This window comes from Saccostrea cucullata, unplaced genomic scaffold, assembly GCF_032062105.1.
Source record: "Saccostrea cucullata isolate Sc308-1 unplaced genomic scaffold, CSIRO_AGI_Scuc_v1 ctg180, whole genome shotgun sequence".
NCBI lineage: Eukaryota > Metazoa > Mollusca > Bivalvia > Ostreida > Ostreidae > Saccostrea > Saccostrea cuccullata.
Window position 1 is genome coordinate 565,001 of NW_026936265.1, and position 24,520 is coordinate 589,520.

The window sequence follows — 24,520 nt, forward strand, 5'->3', positions numbered from 1 at the left end:
TTAAAATATCCAACCACAAATCATAGGAGATCCTTTTCATTTCACGTTTTATACATCACTATCAACGTTTTACATTATTTTTAAAGGAATCGACTTTATTTTACATCATCATTCTCATGCAAAACCCAGTATGTTCTCACCGCACTGGGATATCAAAAAAAATATCCAGTGAGTGATATCCACAGGACGAAGGGGTAAACATTAGATAATTGAGATGTACATATTGAATTCTAGTTATATTTGTTATACATGTACAAGAAATGTGGAAAGTTATGTCATATGGATACCAAATTACCAGTATTTTTAACAATGACACAGCATAGGGCAAATTCTTTCAATTTACCTGAATTTTGTCTCCAACGCTTAAGCTGAAATTCTTTTTCTTGTCTACAAATTCAACTATGACACTGCCTGAGAGAAGAGTGATACTAGTATTACCCAGATCTTCTTGTATGAAAGCCTCCAAATGTAGACCTGTTAAATTTACATATTGATTTTGAAATGATTTCCCTCTCCTTTTCCTGTGTGCAAAAACAAGTTCTTTTTCTTCCTGTGAAACCATGGCTTAATACAGATAAGTACATTGTAAGAAACTGAGAAAACTGCAAGATATGCCATTGTTGCTTTAACCTGGATCATATGTTTGCACATCCGCAGTCTTTTACATTATTAAGCTAACATCAAAGGCAAACTGTATATTAAACAAAATAGAAAAATATTATATAAAGAACATGTAGATGGAATACCTGGAAAGTCAGCCACAAAAACTACATCTGTGTAGTTTGATGTGTTTATTAACTCTTTTTCCATCTCTGCAAGCTTGGATCTCCATGGAGATAAATCAAGCAGAAGAGGCAATGCAAAGGAAACTTCCCTAAAGGGAGACCACTCAACATCCACAACATTTACCCTGGGATCAAACATTCTGTAAAATACACAGTGATAAAGGTACTTTTCCACCAATTTGAATGATATTGAAAATAAATAGTGCCAAAAATATAGACATATCAAAAATGAAAGTTTTTGTTATTTTGATCTTGCAAATAAATACAGGAAAATAAGAACCTTTGTTGGAATCTGTTATTCATTGACTTCCAAATGTCAAAGTAGAGTTCCACTGACATATTATAATTCTGTAAGATGTCTGCTACACAGTGAGCATACTGAACCACCATATCGCCATGACTACTCCACCTCCTTCCTGTTTTATCAACAAAAGCCTGCCACAAAATGAAGTATGCATTGTATGACTGTATAGAGCGAGCTTTGATTACATGCATCATCATATACACAATAAAGTATTTACAAATCATTGACATTTTTTTAAAAAAAGTACGTAAGGGTTGCCCGCAACCCTGTGTCTCGCCTGCTGTCGCTGTGGTTAGTAAGAAATGATTGTCTGATAAACTGAAGCATTTATTGACATTCTGACTTAATATCTAATCCCTTGGCGATTATATTGGCATTTATATATATATACATATACCCTGTAAATTCACAAATTATTGTGATGTTTTTATTATTGCGAATATTGCAACGTGTTATGAGTCGCAATAATTTGAACTTGCATTTTGAAATCAAATCCACTGTATATGTATCAAGTCATTCATGCAGAAAATGTAGGTGAAGATTACCTAATTATGGTACTGATATTGTTGGTTACCCATGATGTGTAGACTGACAAATTATCATGCCACTATAAGTTATAGTTGCTGAGATATGGACCTCCACCATAAATTTATGCAAAGTCACTCATGCGGAAAAATGTAGGTCAAGATGACCTAATTCTGGTACAGGCGTTTGTGGTTACCCATGATGTATCCACTGACAAATTATCATGCCACTATAAGTTATAGTTGCTGAGATATGGACCTCCACCATAAATTTATGCAAAGTCACTCATGCGGAAAAATGTAGGTCAAGATGACCTAATTCTGGTACAGGCGTTTGTGGTTACCCATGATGTATCCACTGACTAACTATCATGCCACTATAAGTTATAGTTGCTGAAATATGAACCTCCATTATCAATTTAACCAAAGTCATTCATGCAGAAAAATGTAGGTCAAAATGACCTAATTCTGGTACTGATGTTGTTGGTTACTTATAACCTGTACAATGACAAATCATCATGCCATTATAAGTTATAGATGCTGAGATATGGACCTCCACCAAAAATTTAACCAAAGTCACTCATGCAGAAAAATGTAGGTCAAGATGACCTAATTCTGGTACTGACGTTTGTGGTTACCCATGATGTATCCACTGACTAATTATCATATCCCTATAACTTATAGTTGCTGGAATATAGGTCTTCACCATAAATTATCATGAAAAAACTAAGTCCAACTTAAGGAAAAAATACGGAAAAATTTGAATTTTTTTTTTCAAAATCATACTTGGGATATAAATTTTTATCCATACTGAATATTGTGTCCAAATTTCAAGAAGACTGAATAAAATTTGAGAAAGTTATTGCAGTTTATAAAACTTTGACATTTGGGTTAACCAAAAGTTGGACGCCGACGACGACGACGACGACGACGGAATCTATGGTCGCTATGTCTCGCTTCGCGACATTCGTCGCAGGCGAGACAAAAATATCAGTAAGTAATGATGAAGTGTGTAAAAAAAATATACAAATCAAAAACATTTCATGTCTGGGTTAAAAAAAAAGCAATTACATATTGCTAAAACTAGTTCACATGCAGAGCGGATCTTGTGATGTTTAGGTACAGTGTAATGTATGTGCATCAAAGCATAAAAGAATGCAATTCAAACACCACTGATTTTGTGTCTGTCTGTATACCTTTAAAAATGTGAAGAATAATCATATAAAAGAGTCTAACTAACATCTTTATACCTTAAATTTAACCTAAGATATAATTATACTAACAGTAGGGTCCAGAAATCCCTCTTTTCCTGAAATCTTGTCTCTGTAGGACAGTCTTATGTGCTGTGTTGACCAGGAATGGACCATCATATCCCAGGAGTACCCATACAGACCATTGGTCCAGTTATTGTAACCCTGAATGCAATATGCATTGCCATATAATCATATCCCTAATTAATCTAATCTATATAATTAGAAATATGATTATGTACACAATCACTTTCTTTTTTAGATCGTTGCATGTTTTAAAAGATTTAATTTGTTTATTCAGTAATTAAAACCATTCTATATAACTTTGACACACTACATCACTTTTTGTGTCATGTTTATGTGCTTACCTTTGTAATTCCATGAGAGTATGGGAGGAACAACTGTACCCCAATATAGAGAACTGTAAAGATTACCCCCAGCTTATGAACTAGTGAGGGAGAGGTGGGTGGGGGAGATTTACAGGACGAAGTAACTGTTCCTTTATGCTAAAAAGAAAGCTCTAAATATTGAAATTTGCAAATCACAGTCATTTCTCTTGTATAGCTTCCCAACTTACAGAACTTGCTCAAACACATGCAGCAAGTTTTCTTGAAAAGTCTAAAATTGTACATGAACATACATGTACGTTTAAAATTTTATGGTAATAAGAATTAATCGTACAATTGACAGTTAAGTAGTTCAGTTGCCTTCCATGCACATAGGAAGTCATTTGTTGTTTATTTTAATGTTAATACCTGTTCGTCTTCCTCAGGCTTGATATCTTCTTTGTTATATATACAATGTGAACTAGGCTGGATTTCCGAGTCTGTTGATATGAACATCTGAAGACATTTTGGCAGACGAGGGACAATCTTTCTGGGCCAATCCGCGGAACAAAATAAAGGCAGAGTGGCAAGCATGGCATATGGAAACATACCTTTAATTAAGTAGAACACAAATAATACATTGAAAAAAGGTTTCACAAGAATATTTTTTTCTTAAAAAATAAAACAATCTTTTGATCTTTAAAGCCAGACAATGTATATATGCAACACTAAAACCAATTCACACAAATATATTTTCATTTGAAATAATAAAACTATTCACTATTCCATGAGCTAATTTTTTTAACAGTACCATCATTTCAAGAGCACTGATAAAATACCTATAGAAAACATTGTTGAGTTCATGAGATGGAATGATGACAAAAAGAAGATGGCGAGGGGTCTAGTTCTATCAAACAGGAGAAGGATTCCTCCAGACAAGTCAATAGTGAGCCCTCCTATATGTACAATAAACAGGTCTATCTGCTCATCTGTCAAAACCAACCTTAAACAGATATAACAAACAAGCCTATATCTACATGCATTCCTCTGAAAATAAAAAAACTTTAAACAGAAGCAATAGGTGTATTCAATTAAAAAATAAGGTATCATTTTTTTAAACATCTAACGGATAAAAATATGGGTTGGTCTTGACATCAAATTCCACAAAGCCCATAGAAATTCAAATTCCGTAAAATTTGGACCATGAAATACCTGAATGGATCAAACACCCAGTTTTTAGACAACCTCTGCATGGAGTATCCAGAAATCCAATCTAAGTCTAGCTTCTTCAACCCAGCAATAAAGTATACAAGAAAAATCTGAAAGAAAAAAGATTTATTTTACTTGTCTTTCTACAATACAGGCAATTAAATGTTCAAAGCTGGCATGAGGAAGCAGTGTTTTAGCACTGCATACCTGAGTTCTACAGATGACATAATTCCACCAGGGTACATGTGAGTTGTTCATGGAATTATTGAGAAGACCATCCAAAGACCTGTTGCAATACAGAAAGCAAACATGTTTGATTTCAGGATCCAAAATAGCAATGTGCAATCAAGTATACTTCATTATATTGATCAACTACTGAATGGGTTAGATACCTTTTCAACTGATTGTGAGCATATTGTAGCATAAAACAAAAAAAATTTTCACTAAACACAACCTACCAGCATCTGTTGGCATCGACAGCCATTAAAATAATTCCCATCAGGCCATACAAGTAGGAATGATTATTCCATGCGGTCTTATCCAGAAGAAATATATACCAGTAGGTGGAACAGAACAGCAGACAGCTGGTACGATAAAACAGTCCTAAAGTTATGCCAAGGGCACCTATTTATGATATTAAAAATACACTCATTGAGAAAAGCATCTTTATAGATAAATTTTAGTTCTTGTTTCATATAATGGTGCACAATTCACTTTACTCTTTTGTATAAGGCTATTTATCTAATTTCTATTAAATAGCTTTTCTTTGAAGCATTACTGAAACAATATACCGGGCATATATATTTTTTATTTACTGACATAAAACACAACTGAATCAATAATTCAAGGATATTTATCATTTACCTATAAACATGATGAGATAGATAATATACATCCATTCCAGTGGGGCCACTTTGAGGGCCGAGAAGAGGGGGAACCTGCAGACATCTTGTCGGCCCCACCTGACATCTGCGTGGGACATCCCCCTCTCCTGGGGTATATCAGCCATCATCAAAATCCCTGTACAAGAGTATCAATAAAATTAACTCAACTGAATCTTAAAGATCATGGAGCATAATACTAGTCTAAAGTTCCTTTGTAAAACACATTAAACCATCAAGTTTTGAAATTACCTAGGATGCAAACTCATAGTTCACCTTTAAGGAGTATTTCTTGCAAATTATTCATTTTCCAGTGAAAGTTGTGCAAATATCAGTTAAGCATAAAGACTGTATAACTTACAAAAATGAAAAAAATTATATTTGTTTGATTAGCTAATCCACCCCAAGGGTTCCCGCACCTCAGATCTCCACATTTTTTCCTTATTCAAAATAAGGAAAAAATGCGGACGGGAGTATTTGGACTAATTTTCCGCATTCATTCCAGATTTTCGTAGATTCAAATTTCCAGATTTTCTCCGTATTCAAAATATGGAGAAAATGTGGATGGGAGTATTTGGACTCTTTTTCCGTATTCTCTCCAGATTTCCGCATTTCCATATATACGAAATATGGAGGTATTTACTTGGTTGATAAATTGCGGAAATACGGAAATCTGGAGAAAATACAGAGTTAATCACATGGTTATAAAATGGCAAATAAAACCGCTACATGATGCATACATACATAAATATTTACAAAACCATCAACAATGTGCAAAATTATATACAATTTATTATATCATTATGAGAAAAAAACATATAAATGAATGAACAAAATTACACATTATGTTCATGAGCAATGTATTGGATCTTATATCTTTGACAAACAAATAGGAGCATGTATGGAAAAAAAACTGGAACTCTTATTTAAGCCACAAGTTCATCATGGAAAAAATGTGGCATTTTTTAATATTCAAATAAAAATAAATGGAAATTTATTCATTCTATTTAAGCAAAAGTGGGAGTGAAATGTTCAACACTATTAGGTATTGGGGAAAAAAATAACAATTGACATAGCATTGAATATTTACAAAACAAGAAAAGTTTTTAGACATTTTTTATCAATCTGGATCACATTTGCCATTTTCTACCTGCATCCCTGATTCATATTTCTCACAATTCAATTTATATCTCAGGTCTGTGCTTTACACCCATCTGTCCAATAAAAATTTTCTTCAGACTTCTTTGTAATTTGTAAGGTCTCTGCATGTTTAATTTCTTGCAGCAGCACTTGCGGTTGAATTGGCAAATCCTATCAATTAAAAAAAAAGTACTTAAATTATAATGGTGCAATATTAATAAAATTTAAATTCATTGCTTTTATTCCTTTTAAAATCTTTTTATAAACACAAGTTTGGGTTCTTCAATTTAATATCAATTTGTTTAAAATATTATTTATAATAATGACAATCATAGTTGACTGTTTTTAATTATTAAACAAGCAATAAAAAAAGAAAAAAAGAATATATATACCTTAAACATAACCATCCATGGACCAAGCTTTAAGCCCGTTAAAATCGCAGTAAGTTGAATAAGCACTTTTTCTTTTTCAGAAATCTCCTCATGCACAGACGCTACCAATAAAAAAAAAATGTATGGTAAATCATTGCTAGAGATTACAGCCCATGGCTCCCCAAAATTAACACCTTTAATTGTGGTTAACCATAATAAAATTCTATGAGCTGATTGAAAGATTTGAATCATGGGCATATTGGCTGAAACGTACGTAACCTGGTAGCTCAGTCCTAGGCCTAGAGTATTTATTTTCATCATCACAGTGACACACATGTTAAAAAAAATATGACTGACCTACCGCATATGAAATACGTGTATCTGCATCTTTTGGTTGATACAGCAATACGATCTCAGGCTGTCTGGTCAACAAACTTCTTCCTTTAGACAGAGCAGACGTTGCAACATGGAGGCCAAGGTTAAATTTTGGCGGTCTGTTGTTTAAATTAATTGATCACTGAGCCCGACTTTTTGAAACATTCTTCCGATCCCGATCAAATTGTACATAACATTCAGGAGAAACAGAGAACTGCTGTTAACTCCAAGACAGTTTTTATGCACCCAAATTTTTTCGGGGCGCATATTGTTTTTGTCCTGTCTGTCTGTTTAGCTGTATGTCTGTCTGTTTGTTTGTCTGTTGTCAACTTTAACCTTCACCATAACTTTTGAACCGTGAGACTTAGAGACTTCATATTTGGTATGGATACTCCACTACAAAAACACTTTCAACTGACACCAAGGTCAATGACCTTATGACCTTGATTGTGACCTTTATGCTAAAAATAGCTTTTTCGAACTTTCGCCATAACTTCTGAACCGTGAGAGATAGAGACTTCATATTTGGTATGCATACTCCACTAATTAGGCACTTTCAACTGACACCAAGGTCAATGACCTTGTGACCATGACTGTGACCTTTATGCTAAAAATAGCTTTTTGGAACTTTCGCCATAACTTCTGAATGGTGAGAGATAGAGACTTCATATTTGGTATGCATACTCCACTAATTAGGCACTTTCAACTGACACCAAGGTCAGTGACCTTGACTGTGACCTATATGCTAAAAATAGCTTTTTCGAACTTTCGCCATAACTTTAAAACCGTGAGAGATAGAGACTTCATATTTGGTATGCATACTCCACTAATTAGGCACCTTCAACTGACACCAAGATCAATGACCTTGTGACCTTGACTGTGACCTATGTGCTAAATATAGCTTTTTTCGAATTTCGCCATAACTTTTGAACCATAGATGATAGAGACTTAATATTTGGTATGCATACTACACTAATAAAGTGCTTTCAAATGACACCAAGAACAATGATTGTGTGACCTTGACTGAGACCCATTTGCTAAAAATTGTTTTTTAGAACTTAATATTGCCGCCAGGTGCTACTGTGTCTCACAAACACATCTTGTTCTTGATGAAAAAATTCTAAGTCCAGAGCTCCGTATTTTTTCCGGATGAAAAATATTCTAAGTTAAGAGTTCAATATTTTTCCAGATGAAAAATAGACTAAGTCCAATTCTCTGTATTATTTCCGTTTATTTTCCGTATTATTTCCGTATATTTTCTGCTTTTCCATATTGTTAATTTTCTCCGTATTTTTTTCCACATTTTTTCCATATTAAAATGAGGAAAAAATGCGGAATAATGCGGAAATCTGGAGATCTGAGGTGCGGGTTAGATTATAATCCTTACCAAAAGCAATCCTTAGAACTGCTAGATTAGCAGGATCAGTGGGGAGGCACAGATATCTAACCAGCGCTGATAGTGATGTCACATCTCTAATGCTGTCCACATGTCTGTCTGGCATCCTCATTGGCTTCTGGCTAGCTTTATTCTTCATCTTAACACCTCTGTAAAACAGTCAAGTAGAAAAAGTATTGAGTTAATATTAACTTATAATAAATGTTAGCGTAATTTTCTGCACGTATAACTGTAGTCAATTGATTATTTTTTTTATGAATTGACATATCTGTCTTTAAACTAAATCCATTAAATCTTACAATATACCTGTTATTCAGAAGTGCTAGCCAGTGTCACTATTAAAAAAGACGTACAGGCTATATATATAAAACACCTAATGAACATTACCTCCTCTGGTACTTTGTGATCCCTCAGACCCTGGCAGCTTCAATTCCATTTACTGTTCTCCATCTTCAATGTTCAATGTCTTTCCTGAAAAACACAATATAAACTTAAATGATTGCATTGTTGCTGTCAACCTTACACCGTTAGCATTACAACTGTATGGCTGTAAATAATTGTTTCCCAAGCAGCTGTTACAGGATTGGCACATCTCAGATATTAATCTGTTCCAACCTACATTAGAGAGGCTTCTCAATTCCAAATGTGATTGCAATTCCTTGTCGCGACTGAGACATGATATACGGAATGAGGGGAAAAATCAATATAAGCTGTCAACATAAAAATTGAAGTCGGATACAAATTTATTTAATTACCAATGGAAATGTTAAAAGAAATCATAGGACTAACTGTTGAAATTTGACAAACTCAGAAGCTTGTAAATACAAGAGTTTTATTTTTTAAAAGTTTTATGCAAAAAATATATAACAAATAATTAATAGATTAATTTTTACAGAAGAAATGAATGGTCTATATTTTTACCTCGATTCCACATTTACAAAATAAAGGTATGCACGAGAAATATGGTATGTACTCTAAGTTTATAAAGTAAAATCAGTCGAAATCTTTCAAAAAATATACTTTCCCTAGGCCTGAGGTGCCTACCTGCTTGGCTGCTAGTGACATGTGATGTAAACTTCCTCTTTGCCAAATGAGAATATGGAAGCCTTTTACAGTCATAAAGGATAAAAATACATGGTGTTCATTAATAGTCATAGCCTGTTCCTAATCCTTTCACGATTTAAGCATTGTCTTTAATTTATCCTCCGATCATAAATCAAAGATAAGATCGGACAAAGGTCACATACAAATCTCATATAAGTTGGGGGGGGGGGGTGTCAATTTAATGAATCTAAAATAAACCAAAATATCAGAGCTAAGATCGACCTATTTCATCAATTAATAATAACTTCATATTTTTGTTTATTTTGATCATATTTAGAAGGAAATCTCTTATGTTAAAATTCTTATACTTTTTAGTGAGTGTCTCTTTACAGTCAAACTTCATTATCTCAAACTTGATGGGACTGAGAGAAAAACTCGAGATTTCAAATAATTCAACCCACCAAATGATATTCATTTAAGAATGGGTCAAATGATTTTGTCATCCAAATTACTTTGACATGTTCATGGTATATGAAATATTGAGTGTTCGGGATACCAAAGTTCAACTGTAAACCGTATACTGGCCTATGTATGGAATATTTGCCCAATTTTCTTTCCATACATTTTTATTATTGTAAGCATAAACTTTTAAAATAATAAAATGTTTTTTTTTTCCTCATATGAATTGGGCTATTTTATCATTTTAAATTTATTTCAATGGTAGATTACTAAAGAATTTTTTAAACAAATACGAAACTACGGCAAGTTCCCCCGATCAGCTGCTTGAAATAGCATTGTTAGCGGTAACTGGAAAAACCCGAAACCCCCCGATTTTACCTCAGAATCGACGGGTTTCTTCTTGTCTTGATATACTGCACACCACGCCCGATCTAAATTCGCGATCGCGGAAGTCGTTTCGAGTAATCCGTGGAAATAATTACTGTAATCTTGATCAATACGAATATTATATCATGTTTGAATCTTATTTAAAAAAAAAATTATTTGTAAGGAAACCTTAAGAATATAAAAGAAGTATGAAATATTTATCATGTTGAAAGACATTACAGTGCAATGTTTAATTGATTTTTTTTTAAAATGAATTTAACTAGTCCATAAGGCATTAATCAAGGAATAAAGTCATTTTTATAAATTCCAATTATTTATAATATGTAATTAAATTAAATTAATTAATGAATGAATCTGTTAATGTAATTATTATAATGAAAGACATTACAGTGAAACTTTTAATTGAATGTTTTTTTTTATGAATTTAACTACTAGTAGTCCATTAATCAAGGAATAAAGTAATTTTTCTCAATTCCAATCATTTATAACATGTAATTAAATTAAATTAACTAATGAATGAATTTGTTAATTCATTTAATTTTTAATTAAGGTGTTTGTTTTGAAATGTTTTCTTCTATGTTTAATAATTAATTTTTAAATTCAGTATTCATTCATTATTATTTTCCAGTTACCAATTTTTTGTTTTAATGTTTTTGGTTCTGTTTTTTTTTTTTTTTTTGGGAGAGTGTGTTTTTTTTTTTTTTTTTTTTTTTTTTTTTTTTTTTTTTGTTTTGGTTTGTTTTTTGTTTTGTTTTGTTTTTTATGCAAGTAATAGAAAAAATATACTCATTGATATGAGAAAGCAACATGTATCCATTACAATGAAATTATTAGAATCCAGGTCTATGAAATAAAAAACTCTGATAAAAAAAATAATAAAAATGTGCATGTTGCATATGTGAATCCTTGTACAGTTGGTATTGTAACATTATTGTGAGAATATTATTCACACCTCAGCTAGCTCTGTTGTTTTGTACTGGGATAGACAGGCACCCCTGTGTGTGTACATGCACTATATACACAGCTGTTGACACTTGGTCAACTTGATAATAAACACCTTTTGTTTAAACACCTGGGTTCCCAGCTAGTCTGACCAACCCCCCTCTGGCAGGGCATGTGTATATACATTGAACCTTTACTATTCTCAATTGTACAGTTATGCTTTACAGAATTTCATTTTAAGGACGTTAGCACACACATAAGGAAAATATGAATTTTGATAATTTTGATAATTCATGACAAATTAATAAATAAAGAACTTTTAAATTAGTAATAACTGAAAATATTCATAGTTTCCTTATGTTCCCAGCTCTAACCACGTGGAGGCCTCCTTAACTGTAGAGCCATGATTTGAATTTTGAAACAAAAATATTAAAACCAAAGGACCGAAAGATGACCGAAAGATAAAAAATAAAAAAAAACTTTAAAAAGATTTTTAAAAAACTTAAAGATACTGGATCATTATTCCTAGTCAATCTTTTGTTCATATATAAAAATATTACAGCCAAATGAAAGTAATATACATGAAATAAAATAACATAATAAAAATTTATGAGAAAGGAATTTATAATTTAATTAGCAACATTTAAAAAAACAATAACATTCCTAACCTAACCTAACCTAACACAACACCAAACAGTATTCACTGGTCTGCAATGTGTCTGGCGGGGGAGGAATACTGCCTGATACTAATCCTACTCTAATTTCTAACCTAACACAACACCAAACAGTATTCACTGGTCTGCACCCGTCTGGCGGGGGAGGAATACTGCCTGATACTAACCCTATTCTAAGTTCTAACCTAACACAACACCAAACAGTATTCACTGGTCTGCACCCGTCTGGCGGGGGAGGAATACTGCCTGATACTAACCCTATTCTAAGTTCTAACCTAACACAACACCAAACAGTATTCACTGGTCTGCACCCGTCTGGCGGGGGAGGAATACTGCCTGATACTAACCCTATTCTAAGTTCTAACCTAACACAACACCAAACAGTATTCACTGGTCAGCACCCGTCTGGCGGGGGAGGAATACTGCCTGATACTAACCCTACTCTAGAAAAAATAATAAATATACAATCTTAAAATTTTTTTGGTTTTGTTTTTTGGTTTAAGACTGACTGATTATTGGCCTCTGATCTACTGTATTTTAGATTTTTTTAAAGTTGTAGTCCTGTCCACTTTTTTACGTTTTTGTTGACCTATCTTTTTACCTAAGGTACGTGGTCTAACTATAGTGGTAGTACCGTCAGTTGATGTAAGCGTCAGGCATAAAATGGCCAGTGCAACCAGTGCTCCATCAGTAAGTTCCCCTACAGTTCCAACACCCATCCCAACAGCAGCTTCATCTATTCCTCACCCTGTATCTGTACCAAGTCCTCCAGCAGCTCCCTCAACTATTTCCCCAATTACAATGCACCCTGTACCCGTCCAAGTTACTGCATCAGCTCCGTCAATTCCAGCACCCATCCCAAATGCAGCTTCGTCAATTCCTCCTGCTTCAGCTCCATCAACTACACCAGCTACAAGCCATCTTGTACCCATCCTGAGTCCTTCAACAGCTCCATTAATTACTCTCCCAACAGGTCCTACAACAGCTTCCTCTGTAGAAACCCCTACATCTCCTCAGTCACCTGTTCCATCTATTACTTATTCAGAACGAATTGCGGTAATTGGTCAAAATCATGTGTCAGAATTAGGGAACAGTGTAGCAAATGGTTCTGTGAATTTTAAGTTGCCAAATGATTATTGCGTTAAATTTTTCAGTGACAAAGAAACAACAACAAAAAGCTTTATTTATAGTCAATCTTTTGGAAGAGCAGTTGAATTTTGTCCAACAAAAGTGTTTCTACAAGTGGGAGAAAAAGATATAAATTCATCTTCTGTGTCAGAAATAGTGTTAGGAATCCAAAACATTATTGAAAAACTGTGAAGAAATGATTCAGTTCAAAAAATATTTATTGGAAGTCTGTTTAGGCAAATGATTTGTGGTACTATGGATCCAGGAAAGTACAATTCTACGGTTTTTGATATAAATAACACACTCCGGAGGAAATATGGAAATTCTCAGAATGTGATATTTTGGAGATGTAGGGGTTTAATGAATTCGAATAAAAACATTTGGCATGTCAATGGGATTAGTTTGAACATAGAGGCAATGGAAATTTTTAGTCGACAGATTCAGCTTGCAATGAAATGTAAAATTACATAAAATACCTGTGCTTGGAGATGATCAAATAATTTCAGTTATCTTTCAACCAGTTCAGACAGACATTTTTCATAGTTAAAATTCCATCAAAACTTCAGTTCTTTTATTTTGTTGTGTGATTTTTTTTTCTTCTGTTTTTTTCTTTTATTTCATATATGTTGTAATTTAAAGACAATTCAAAATGTAAACAACTGATGTAAAATATTTTTTTTTCTGAGAAAAGAACATAAAAAAGTTACTTTGAAATAAAATATCTATATATTTGAAAATTGATATATTATTCTAATTTACTATTTATTTCAGGTTTCAGTATTTTCATCTTTTGACTTTGATTTATTTTTTGTTCTCTTTTTAACATATAAGTAATTATTATTTTTATTTTTAATTTTTATTGTTGCTTTGAACCTTTGAATTTCAAATTTTTATATCCCTACATTCAGAATTTGTCTAAAATCTCAAAAATAAATTCAGTATTTTCATATTTTGAATTTTATTTAATTTTTTGTTCTCTTTGTAACAAATAAGTAATGAATTTCTTTACTATTTTTATTTTTTTTGTTGTTAATGTTGCTTTGAAGCTTTTGGATATTTTCATATCTCTAAATTCAGATTTTTTTCTAAAATATCCTAAATGAAATTTTTTTTTTTAAATTATAGCTCTACAAAAAGGAGGCCTCCACGTGGCTAGAGCTGGTAACATTGGGATAATATGAATAATAATTAATACACAAATTCATATTTTCTTAATGGCTAACGTCCTTACATTTTTTGTTAAATACTTATTACATAATTAATATTTTACTATTATCATTGTAAAACAAATATAATTGTGGAAATTATTATGAATTATTTTAATGTTATCTATACATTATATTGACAAACAGCTCGCTTCGAATTTAGATCGGGCGTGGTGTACGGTAAACTCGTAATGGCGCCCGATTTCCGTCGATTCTGAGGTAAAATTGGCTATAAAAATTTACGGATGTCAATATCATTCAATTAAACATCACCTTAGGCCTTATTGTACCCCATTACGTTCAATTTTATGGGGTTTCCACCACTTTATTGGGGTTTCACCCCTCCTGTATGGGTATTCTCCAAAAATGGGGGGGTTTCGGGTTTTTCCAGTCACCCCATTGTTAGATCAAACATGGCTGAAATCGAAGTGGAACGTTTCAACTCGTAATGTCAACAGATATTTTAATGGCGTCTGATCGGTAGCATGTTCTTTTACACACATTATGGAGGAAAGGTACAAGGAATTATTAAAAATTCACCATGAAAAATTTGTCAACACGATTGAAGTCGACAGACTCTACCCGTTTTTACAAGGCGCCCAAGTGCTTGCGACCGATGACATATTGGAAATAAACAAACACCACAGAGGCGATGAAAAGGTCGAAAAACTACTGGAAATTATCCAGCAAAAACCTGATTTTCCTTTCCAGAATCTGTGTTTTGCATTACAGTCAACATATCCCCAATTATTAACGGCAATGTTTCTGGGACAGAATCACCGAGATCCGCGTACAGGTGAGAGGTTTATCAAGCTAATCAATACGTCAAGGAAAAAACTTCTCAATGTCATAAGACTGCAGAACAAGTGCTTGTAAGGGCGCAAGTCAAATTGATATTTTATTATCAATGCACCACACTGACTTGCATTGATTGATTGTATGAAATAAGAGTTTATGTAAAACCTGTTTATTTATGCTGATTTGTGGATAGGCCTATCTGTCGGTCACTGTATCATATTTGGAAATCTTGTATCAAGATTGTACATATTAATAAAACATCTCTTGGTGGTGGTGGGGTTCTGAAAGAAACCATTGATGTCATGGAAAAGATATTAAAATGTTTCAAACCGCTTCTCCAAAAATTAATTTAAAATATATTGTACATATCAATTGTCTTGTCATTGAAAATTAATCGGTTTTATAAAACATTTGTAGGAGGAAGCCCTCTGGACATCTTGTATCTCAGAAGTAAGTTTTAATATAAAATGTAGCAGTAAGTTGATTCAGATAGTACGAGAGAAATGATATTTATGCCCTTGGTTGATATTTTGACAGTCTCAGTTTTTTGTTTGTTTCAAATTTGTTAAAAATCATAAATGAAGCATTGATTTTGAAAGCAGATTTGGAATTACCCGTTAACTTGTGAGTTGAAGTCAGCATCACTCATCATCGCAATTAAATCTCAGACTTGCAGATTTTCTGACTCTGTTGAATGTATTTATTTGAGATGCTAATAAGAGTTGTGGTGGTTATATAAATGATTGGGAGTGAGGAGGGGCATTGTTGCAAACCACGTTCAAAATGTACAATCTTCTCCCATTCTGGTAGGTGGGAGTTAATGCGGTTAATACAGTTAAGCCCGAACTGTAGCTTGAGACAATGGAGGGTGGGTGGGTTAGAAAATCAATTTTAAGACCCTAGCTTTTGGCTGCCTGACTTATAAACAATAGGCACAACTTTCTATTTTGATAAAAGAGAAAAGAAATAACACACACATTAACAGCATTTCATTAATATATCTGTTTTATTATTAAGATAGATTTTTGTAAGCGTGACACATTGACAGTTCTATTTCCTTCAATTATTGTACTTTCAATCTTGTGTTTTTGTAGATTAAAAATATGAGCTTTTTCAACCTGCATTCATTAACTTGTTTTATTTATTCTTACTTTCTTTTTTAATTCATGGAAACTTTAAATTTGAACAAACAGAGGAAAGATTATTGAACTGATAATTACATTTAACCAAATGAATTATTCATTAATTTAATATCTATTCTTTGAATTGTTGAATTCCCTTTTTAGGAAATTATAGATTTGTTCAATTTTTCTTTGAGATAAATGGTAGAAAACATATTCCAGGTGACTTCAGTTAGAAAAAAAAGAAATGCAAAATCTTTGTTCTTTGTTTCTATGAATTCATTGTACTCTTGGTGTTATTGTTTTTGTCTGATGAATGATTCCGTGGTACGTAGTGCACAGTTAACTGAACTAAACTGGTACGTTGTGACGATAGTAAGACGACCAGACATAGACGTATGACAGTTGATAATATATTGTAGAGACCAGTCAGGCATGGTGCTTCAACCTATTACACTGCACTTTTAATTACCAAAAACCACCCTATTGAATTCATGTCCTGCTTTAATCAAAGATAAGGGCCAAACCTTGACAGTGGCACACACAGCACTGCCAGAGGAATAAAGAAATTAAAATGGTGATAAGGCCTTTGTTTTGTTAAGTGTTGATCGAAGATAATTACAAATGTGTCTTGACATATAAGATTGCACACACCCTGTTCTTTTGCGCAACTAGAAGATAAATTTGTTTGTTCAGACAGAATTAAATAAAAGCTATTTTTTTACAGGTAGTTTTATATTGATCAGCTGATCTTGTTGTATGTGTACAGTATGTTAATATTTACCTTTGTAATTCAAAGTATATGTGCACCTACTCCTTGCACATAAAAGAGTATTGTACATATTAGCATGAATATCACACAGCATGCCAAATCACATGAGTACCTTTCTGTATAGGTCAACCTGGAATTTCCTCCAACTCAATAGTACCTGTGTAAAAGTATGCATATGATACCACAAATTAATGTTTGTCATTATTATACTACATGTATTAAGATAACGAAGAATATGTAAAATTAATTAAAAAGCACCTAATGACCAGGTTATTTATACTTGTGCTGTCATTCTTTTTCACACTTCAACATTCAGTGTATCATTTTCAAGGTAGAGCTGATCAGTTTAAACTTTTATAAGAAACTTGTAGCCTATATATCCATCAAAGGCCAGCCTGACAGTAGTGTGTTTGGATGATCAATGGGAGTCCGCAGATGTGAAACAGCCGTCAATAATTGTCATTTCAATGTGTTTAAAAAAGGAGATTCAATGTTCAGAGAGGCATGCTGTCAGACTCTTTCCTTGTCATAAAATGAAGTCTTGGTCATTCTTTGAGGGCTGTCATTACATTATTCTCTGTACTTCCTCTTTACCTTTGTCAAAACAGGATGACACATATCTATCCCTCTGTATACTAATTCATGCATATGTATACAATTTAACCACAGGGGGGACCTCTGCATAAAAAACAAAATAACAATATGTTAAGTGAAATTGCAGAAATGGATTCCCAAATAATCATTTGACTCTGAAAAACAAACACTAACAGTGTAATTTGTGTATTCAGTGATCTTTGCATTTTCATAACAATGCATATTTTGTTGTTCATTTTTGTATCATGACTCTTAAGTTCTATATTCATTCAATGCAGCTCCATTATAATTAAAACATTGTATGTATTTATCAAAATGAAGTTTAGACTAAAAAATACTATTTCCTTGTAAAGGGCAAGTTTATATTCTGTCTAGACTCACAATTGTTGATTGCTCCGACTTTTTTTATTGGCTGAAATAATGTGAATCATAATTACAAAAAAAATTATTTTTAGCAGTTAAACTTATTGCTGTTTTTAATGTTACTTAAGATTGATAAGATGAGAGTTTGATAAGTTTTCCCTTTGAGATTACAAATAACTTGAAACTTAAAATGCTAATTTTCACCTTGATACATAACCCCCACCCACCCAATTCATGACACCCCCTTAAATGCCTAATGTCATGTACCGGTAAATGGCGGCGTGATTCAAAGTTTTTTTCAAACATTTCAGAAAGAGATATCAATAGAAATATCATTTTAATATGACTGTATTGTTTAAGACTTTCTTCTTTAATATCGCAATCAAAAAAATATCAAAAATGTGCAAAGTGATACTGTTTGTTTAAATTGTCCATCAAAGAATTTTTCACTCATATTGCAAATTTTAGACCTATACTCGGCATTTAGGGCCCTTTACTCGTTAGCCAGGGATCGAATCATTTTCTGTCAGCAACCTCTGTGACTGGACCTTGATTTTTCTCATCCTAAGACCTGGATGTCCCTCAGTGGGATTCAATTCCTTAATGTAAGGATCAACTCCTTACTCTGTGACAGCACTATATGGGCAATTGTTGTGAATTCTAAGGATTAACTTAAATAAAATTTCATAGTTGACTCTATGTACCTAAAAAATGAAATAGTTGACCAGTACATGAACATAACATATTCCATGTTATTCACTGTTTTGGTTTTAGTTTCAATTTTGACAAACATCTCAAGCATTTCTAATTTTTACTCATTTGGACATTATTCATATTTTCAAGGTAACTTTTAGGATTTTAATGAAATAGAATTCATTTTTCATCTTTTTTAGTTGAAAAGTGCAGTTTTCAAAAATAGCTTATTTAACACCAAACATTAAACTTTACTTGTAAATCAAAATTAATTTTTTTAAATGTATTATGTAATTGTATGATTACTTTTTGATACCCTCAACTTGAAAAATTGGAGGTTATATAGTGATTGGGATATCCGTTTGGCCGTCCTTCTGTTACACTTTGAGGTTCCCATCTCTTACTCTCCACAACTCCTCTTACACCACTAAATGAAATCTAATGAAACTTTCACAGATTCTTTGTTACATAGTGCCATTATGACCTCTTATTTTACTTTTTGATAGGAAACATATTTTGGGTTTCCCAAAGCAAAACATTGTCACTGCCATTTTTCCTGTTATATTGAAGAGTACCCATCTCTTATCCGCAACTCCTCCTTTACCACTGAATAAAATTTAATGATACTTTCACATATTCTTTACTACATAGTGCCAATGTGACCTCCTATTTTACTTTTTGATCTGACACTTATTTCATGTGTTCCAGAGCAAAACATGAATGTTGCCATTATAATCATATGGTGGGGGGGGTATCATTTAGTAAGCTCAGTGCTTACAGTATCTCTAGTTTTAATAGTTGTAAAATAGTGGTTGGTATGGGCTGTACAAGTCACTACATTCAGGACATGTTCTCATTTGTCCTTTATTTACACAATAAACAATTATTTTCATTACAATATGTTCTTCGTAATTTCTATTTCACTGCAATAATGGCTCAAGAAAGACAACTCTTTTATGCTAACATTGAGAACATTGCCAAAAGAAATAATGAGAACAAGACACAAGTATTTGTAAGGACTTATGAAAATGTTAAAGAGAATATCCATTAGCTTTGAAGGAGAGTAACTTTAGTACCAAGTGATAATGTGCGTAAGAACAGTTTGAGCTCCTGCAAGGTCTTGATTTAATAATTTATTAGTACAATCTTTCCTTTTTGATTGTGATAAAACAGTGTGGTTGGAATATAAAATAATTTTTTTTATGTTTCTCAGTATAATATTTACTTCTAGAGTATCCTTTTTAATTACTAATTTTCAATGTATTTTGTTGGCATTAATAAGCAGTGAGTTCATATACAACTTTTAACCTTCAGACTGTAATACCGTATAAGTGGAAATTTTAGCGAGACGCAAATTTAGCGATTTGTCCTCAAAAAGTGGTATTCTATTTTTATTGAGATGTAATTTTAGCCATTTTCAAATGCTCACTAAAGAAGCTATTACAAATAAAAACCAAATTAATTTTTAGCGATATTCAATTTTAGCAATCTCAACACACTCGCTAATAATGCCAAAATTAAATCTTTGCTAAAATTTCTGCTTATACGGTATCAATTCAATAAAATTATCCATTGCCTCCTTTATTCAGTTTGTTTTAGGTATCCGACCCAAAATGGCCTCAGATTCAATGAATGTGAATGCATAACAGATATATTATATTGGCTGTATACTCAGTACATGTAGACATAATCTTTGTGTTTTAGTATCAATACGTAAGAGCGGAATGTGTCCTAATTTTTATACGCCCGTCTTAAGACGGGACGTATTATGTTATAGGCTTCATGTCCGTCCGTCCGTCCGTCTGTCTGTTCATTCGTGTCCGGCTCATAACTTCAATACTATTAGGCCTAGGATTATCAAACTTTGTCAACTGATACTTCTTGGGTAGACGGTGTGTCGCGCACAAAAAGTAGGTCGCTCTGACCTTTGATTAAGATGCTATGGCCAAATATGGAAATATCCTGTCCGGCTCATAACTAGTAAACTATTAGACCTAGAACTTTCAAACTTGGCAAATGTATACATCTTGGGTAGAAGGTGTGTCACGACCTATTTCAAGGTCACTGTGACCTTTAATTTAAGTGAAATTTTTTTAAAAACTAAGTCTTTTAAATTTTGAATTTCATAATCCTAAAAAATGTAAAAATTTAGTTGTATCCTTATTAAAAAAGTGTTAAATCAAGAAAATACTTATTTTTTTCAGCATATACTTGGCAGCAATCTATAACAAATATAATGTATGTTAGAGAAATCCCATGTCTCCCATGAGTGTAATTATCAAGCACTGGTCAAGAGTTTTGATAACAGAAAATTGCATGTCAAATTAGAGAGAAATTAATGAGTTTAGTGTGAGGAGCTAATTGGAGAGCATTGGTGTTATCTATATCCCTTTGGGAATTGGGCAGATGGGTAAGCCTGGTGGATTAAAAATAGCTCTTGTTGGCTAGCCTAAGTTTTAAAATGAATTGGATGAAAAGTAATTAGCACTAATTTGATATTGCATAATAAACTAATCTAATAATATATTATATGTATTATTTAGAGTAATTATCAGAGATACAGGGCGGGGCTTGAGGCGAGAGCGATAGCTCGAGCCGGGCCCCGCCCTGTAATTTATTCTAAATGACTTGTGACATGACCTTTCCAAGGACCTCACTAATTTACATGCGTATTTGGGTGTATACCTCCCAACCAATCAGATGATTTTGCAGAAAGTTGATTTAGTATCCCATTTTAAGCATTCTCAACTGAAATGCCGAGTGAGATGGATGTGCAGGTATCTATCCTTTTAAGATTATTAAAGGGATGCATAAATTAATTTGTTTTCCAAAAATTTTATTTGGATTTGATTGCGCAGGGTTTTTTTTCTCTATGCAGCTCTCGCTGACATTTTTTTATTAGTTTAAGCTACGATTTAATGCAAAACATTTTGATATATGAGAATCATGTGGGAATATTTTTGAAACAAAAATGCTCTGGGAGATCGTAGATTCTGAGAGAAATGTCCGACAATGCCCTCCACCGGTCGTCATATACAAAATTGAAATAAGCAGATGAAAGGAAAAGGGGGGGGGTATTTTATCTTCACGTTTTCATTAAAATGTAGAGTAACCAAACGGGGATACAGCACTCACTGCTGCCCCCATCCCAACTTTGAGTTTTTTTTCTTTTTCGCTTTCTTAAATTTTTTTTCTAAACTTGTATACATACGGTTTTCATTTCAACAACAAGTAACGAATTGACGCACATAGGTGTTGGTTGATTATAAGTCTACCCCCATGGAATACGATTTTCCGTTTTTTTTTTTTTTTTTTTTTTTTTTGGGGGGGGGGGGTAATAATTTGTGAACTGCCCCACTCCTTTTTAAAATGTTGAATCCGATAATACCTTTACGTTGTAAAATTTTATTTTTAATTCACCTCAATTTTTGAGTAAATATTAAGAGTTCTATGGCGAAGTGAACGATTGGTATGTCTGTATACGGATACAGCTTTCCGTCATCGCTAAAAATAAACCGTACTGTATCGTTGATATTTTGCAGATACAGTACAGTTTCTGCTCATTTGCATAAGAAACGCCCACAAAAAGTGTTCTGTATCGCAGTTACAGTATGCTTGACTTCAAAGGAAAACTGGCCGGGTCATGTCACAATATTAATTTAAAATATTATTAATTTAAAAAACTAATTTCATAGGGGTGGAATCAGCATGTCCATTTTCCATAGAAAACCTTTCTGACATTATTAAATGTTAAAAAAAAATCATTGAGTATTTTAAATTATATGATTTAAAAATATTTTATGGTAGATAGTGCAGATTCATTAATCTATAGTAATGAGTAGACAAGCATCCAGTCAAAGATTAATGAGTTCAATTTAGGAAGGCTAGCTAGCATCTTTTTATCTGTATCCTTTGGGTATTAGACAGAGGAACTGCTGGTCAGTTTAAATAGCATATGTTATTTGATGGCCAGCCTTTTATTTTCAAAATTAATTTGGTATAAATTAAGTTCTTAAGACTAATTTGATATTGTTTAATATGATGGGCATTTGACAAGGTCTAATACAACCAGTATAGAAATCTATCAATGATGTTATTAATGCCTACACCACAGGGGATGGATAAACAAATATTTTAAGGAATAGAAAAAATCATGGAAATTTTAGAATCAAGGTTTACATGATTTTCTTGCACTCTAAACTGTTTTAAGTTAATTGTAATTTTTTGACGGGCGTATCATGCTGTGGCGTGGCACTTTATTTACCTTGACCTGACCTTGAAGAGTTATCCCCATTTGCTTTCAATCAATAATATAAAAGATTAATTTTTATGTGCCGGGATCGATAGATCCAGGGCGTATATTGTTTTTGTCCTGTCTGTCTGTCTGTCTGTTTGTTTGTCCCGATCAACTTTAACCTTCACCATAACTTTTGAACCATGGAAGATAGAGACTTCATATTTGGTATGCATACTCCACTAATTAAGCTCTTTCAAATGACACCAATGTCAATGACCTTGTGACCTTGACTGTGGCCTATATGCTAAAAATAGCTTTTTTCTGCAAACTTTAACCTTCACCATGACTTTTGAACCATGAAAGATAGAGACTTCATATTTGGCAGGCATACTCCACTAAGTAAGCTCTTTCAAATGACACCAAGGTCAATGACCTTGTGACCTTGACTGTGGCCTATATGCTAAAAATAGCTTTTTTCTGCAAACTTTAACCTTCGCCATAACTTTTGAACCATGAAAGATAGAGACTTCATATTTGGTATGCAAACTCCACTAATCAGGTTCTTCCAAGTGACACCAAGATCAATGACCTTGTGACCTTGTTAATCATTTTTCTATTCTTAATAATTATATACATCTTTCCACCATAGCATTTTCTGATATTCATAGTATTCATTTTTTTATTTTAAAAAAGTTGCTTGTTCCCATAGACCTCAAAGCATTCTTCATTAATTAATTATTTCTCAGGTAATTGTATTTTTGAAAATTTATCCTGGTAAATCCTTTTCTACTCTAAACTGCTTTGAATTAGTTTCAGAGTATTTAATACAGGATGCAGGCGCGTAGCATCGTTTTTGGAAGTGGGGGGGCCAACCTGAGAAAATTTTTTTTTTACTTACCTGAAGAAGTTGACAAGCAAAAAAAAAAAAAAAAAAAAAAAAAAAACCAAAATTTGCCCGAAGTCGAAAATCCTACTTCGTTATGCTAACTTTTTTCAAGACCAACTTACTTTCAATTCAAACTTTTTGGGTAAATTTTCTTATAACACTACCCTTTGCTGAAATGGGGGGGGGGGGGGGCAACCTTCCTTTCAGTAAACATTTTCTATAGTTAATGCATGATTACACCCCTGGGATGGATATTTAAGGTTAGAAAATTATGTCCTAATATGGGTCATATTTACCTTAAGCATGATTCCCAGAGGTAGGATAGGACCACAATAGGAGATAAAGCTTTTACATATTAGGATATAGTCAGAAATCTTCTGAAGAAAAAACAGCAAACCCATGATTATTCATAAACATAGGAAGCAGATTCAGAACATGTAGATTCATTTTTTTTTTTCAAATTATGACCCACTAGAGTAGGACAGGGGCACAGTGGGTGTTCAAGAATGTCAAAGCTATTATAAGTCATACATGTATTTATTTGAAAACACCCAAGTATACTTGTAATAACCCTCTCTTAAATTTATTTTGAGGAGAGATTAACAATTAAATTTATATTTAAATTGATAAATATTCTTTATCAAACTAAAAGAGTC

The 24,520-nt window shown here is 32.9% G+C and overlaps 3 protein-coding genes and 1 long non-coding RNA gene across 6 annotated transcripts in view; 2 read left to right on the forward strand and 2 right to left on the reverse strand.

The window, feature by feature from the left end:
• LOC134245186 (vitamin K-dependent gamma-carboxylase-like) overlaps positions 1-9,683 on the reverse strand; it is a 14,220-nt gene extending 4,537 nt beyond the window's left edge. The window contains exons 1-14 of one of the 2 annotated variants that reach the window (XM_062727446.1): positions 9,606-9,683; positions 8,949-9,032; positions 8,553-8,710; positions 5,263-5,418; positions 4,857-5,022; positions 4,606-4,684; positions 4,402-4,508; positions 4,029-4,192; positions 3,619-3,800; positions 3,232-3,369; positions 2,897-3,028; positions 1,066-1,220; positions 747-925; positions 344-474 (exon numbers count right to left, since the gene is read on the reverse strand). In XM_062727446.1, coding sequence (XP_062583430.1) covers positions 344-474; positions 747-925; positions 1,066-1,220; positions 2,897-3,028; positions 3,232-3,369; positions 3,619-3,800; positions 4,029-4,192; positions 4,402-4,508; positions 4,606-4,684; positions 4,857-5,022; positions 5,263-5,418; positions 8,553-8,700 — 1,737 coding nt within the window. In that variant the 5' untranslated portion in view covers positions 8,701-8,710; positions 8,949-9,032; positions 9,606-9,683. Of the gene's footprint in view, positions 1-343; positions 475-746; positions 926-1,065; positions 1,221-2,896; positions 3,029-3,231; positions 3,370-3,618; positions 3,801-4,028; positions 4,193-4,401; positions 4,509-4,605; positions 4,685-4,856; positions 5,023-5,262; positions 5,419-8,552; positions 8,711-8,932; positions 9,033-9,605 lie in introns of both variants that reach the window. The other variant, XM_062727445.1, reaches the window with a different exon arrangement.
• On the reverse strand, positions 6,055-7,454 carry LOC134245188 (uncharacterized). The gene is made up of 3 exons (XR_009987365.1): positions 7,152-7,454; positions 6,812-6,912; positions 6,055-6,590 (listed from the first exon to the last, which is right to left on the reverse strand). It is a non-coding gene; the product is annotated as an uncharacterized LOC134245188 (long non-coding RNA).
• A 3,047-nt stretch (positions 9,684-12,730) lies between the features above and the next one.
• LOC134245163 (uncharacterized) lies at positions 12,731-13,387 on the forward strand. The gene has a single exon (XM_062727420.1). The coding sequence runs from the start codon at positions 12,731-12,733 to the stop codon at positions 13,385-13,387; it is 657 nt and encodes a 218-aa protein (XP_062583404.1).
• A 1,416-nt stretch (positions 13,388-14,803) lies between these two features.
• The window catches only part of LOC134245189 (disks large homolog 5-like), a 42,136-nt gene continuing 32,419 nt past the window's right edge, over positions 14,804-24,520 (forward strand). The window contains exons 1-2 of one of the 2 annotated variants that reach the window (XM_062727448.1): positions 14,804-15,196; positions 15,616-15,648. In XM_062727448.1, coding sequence (XP_062583432.1) covers positions 14,905-15,196; positions 15,616-15,648 — 325 coding nt within the window. In that variant the 5' untranslated portion in view covers positions 14,804-14,904. The remainder of the gene's footprint in view (positions 15,197-15,615; positions 15,649-24,520) is intronic. The other variant, XM_062727449.1, reaches the window with a different exon arrangement.

What these genes read in the sequence shown, in the direction of transcription:
- LOC134245163 (XM_062727420.1), top strand. Translation starts at nt 12,731, where the DNA reads ATGGCCAGTGCAACCAGTGCTCCATCAGTAAGTTCCCCTACAGTTCCA.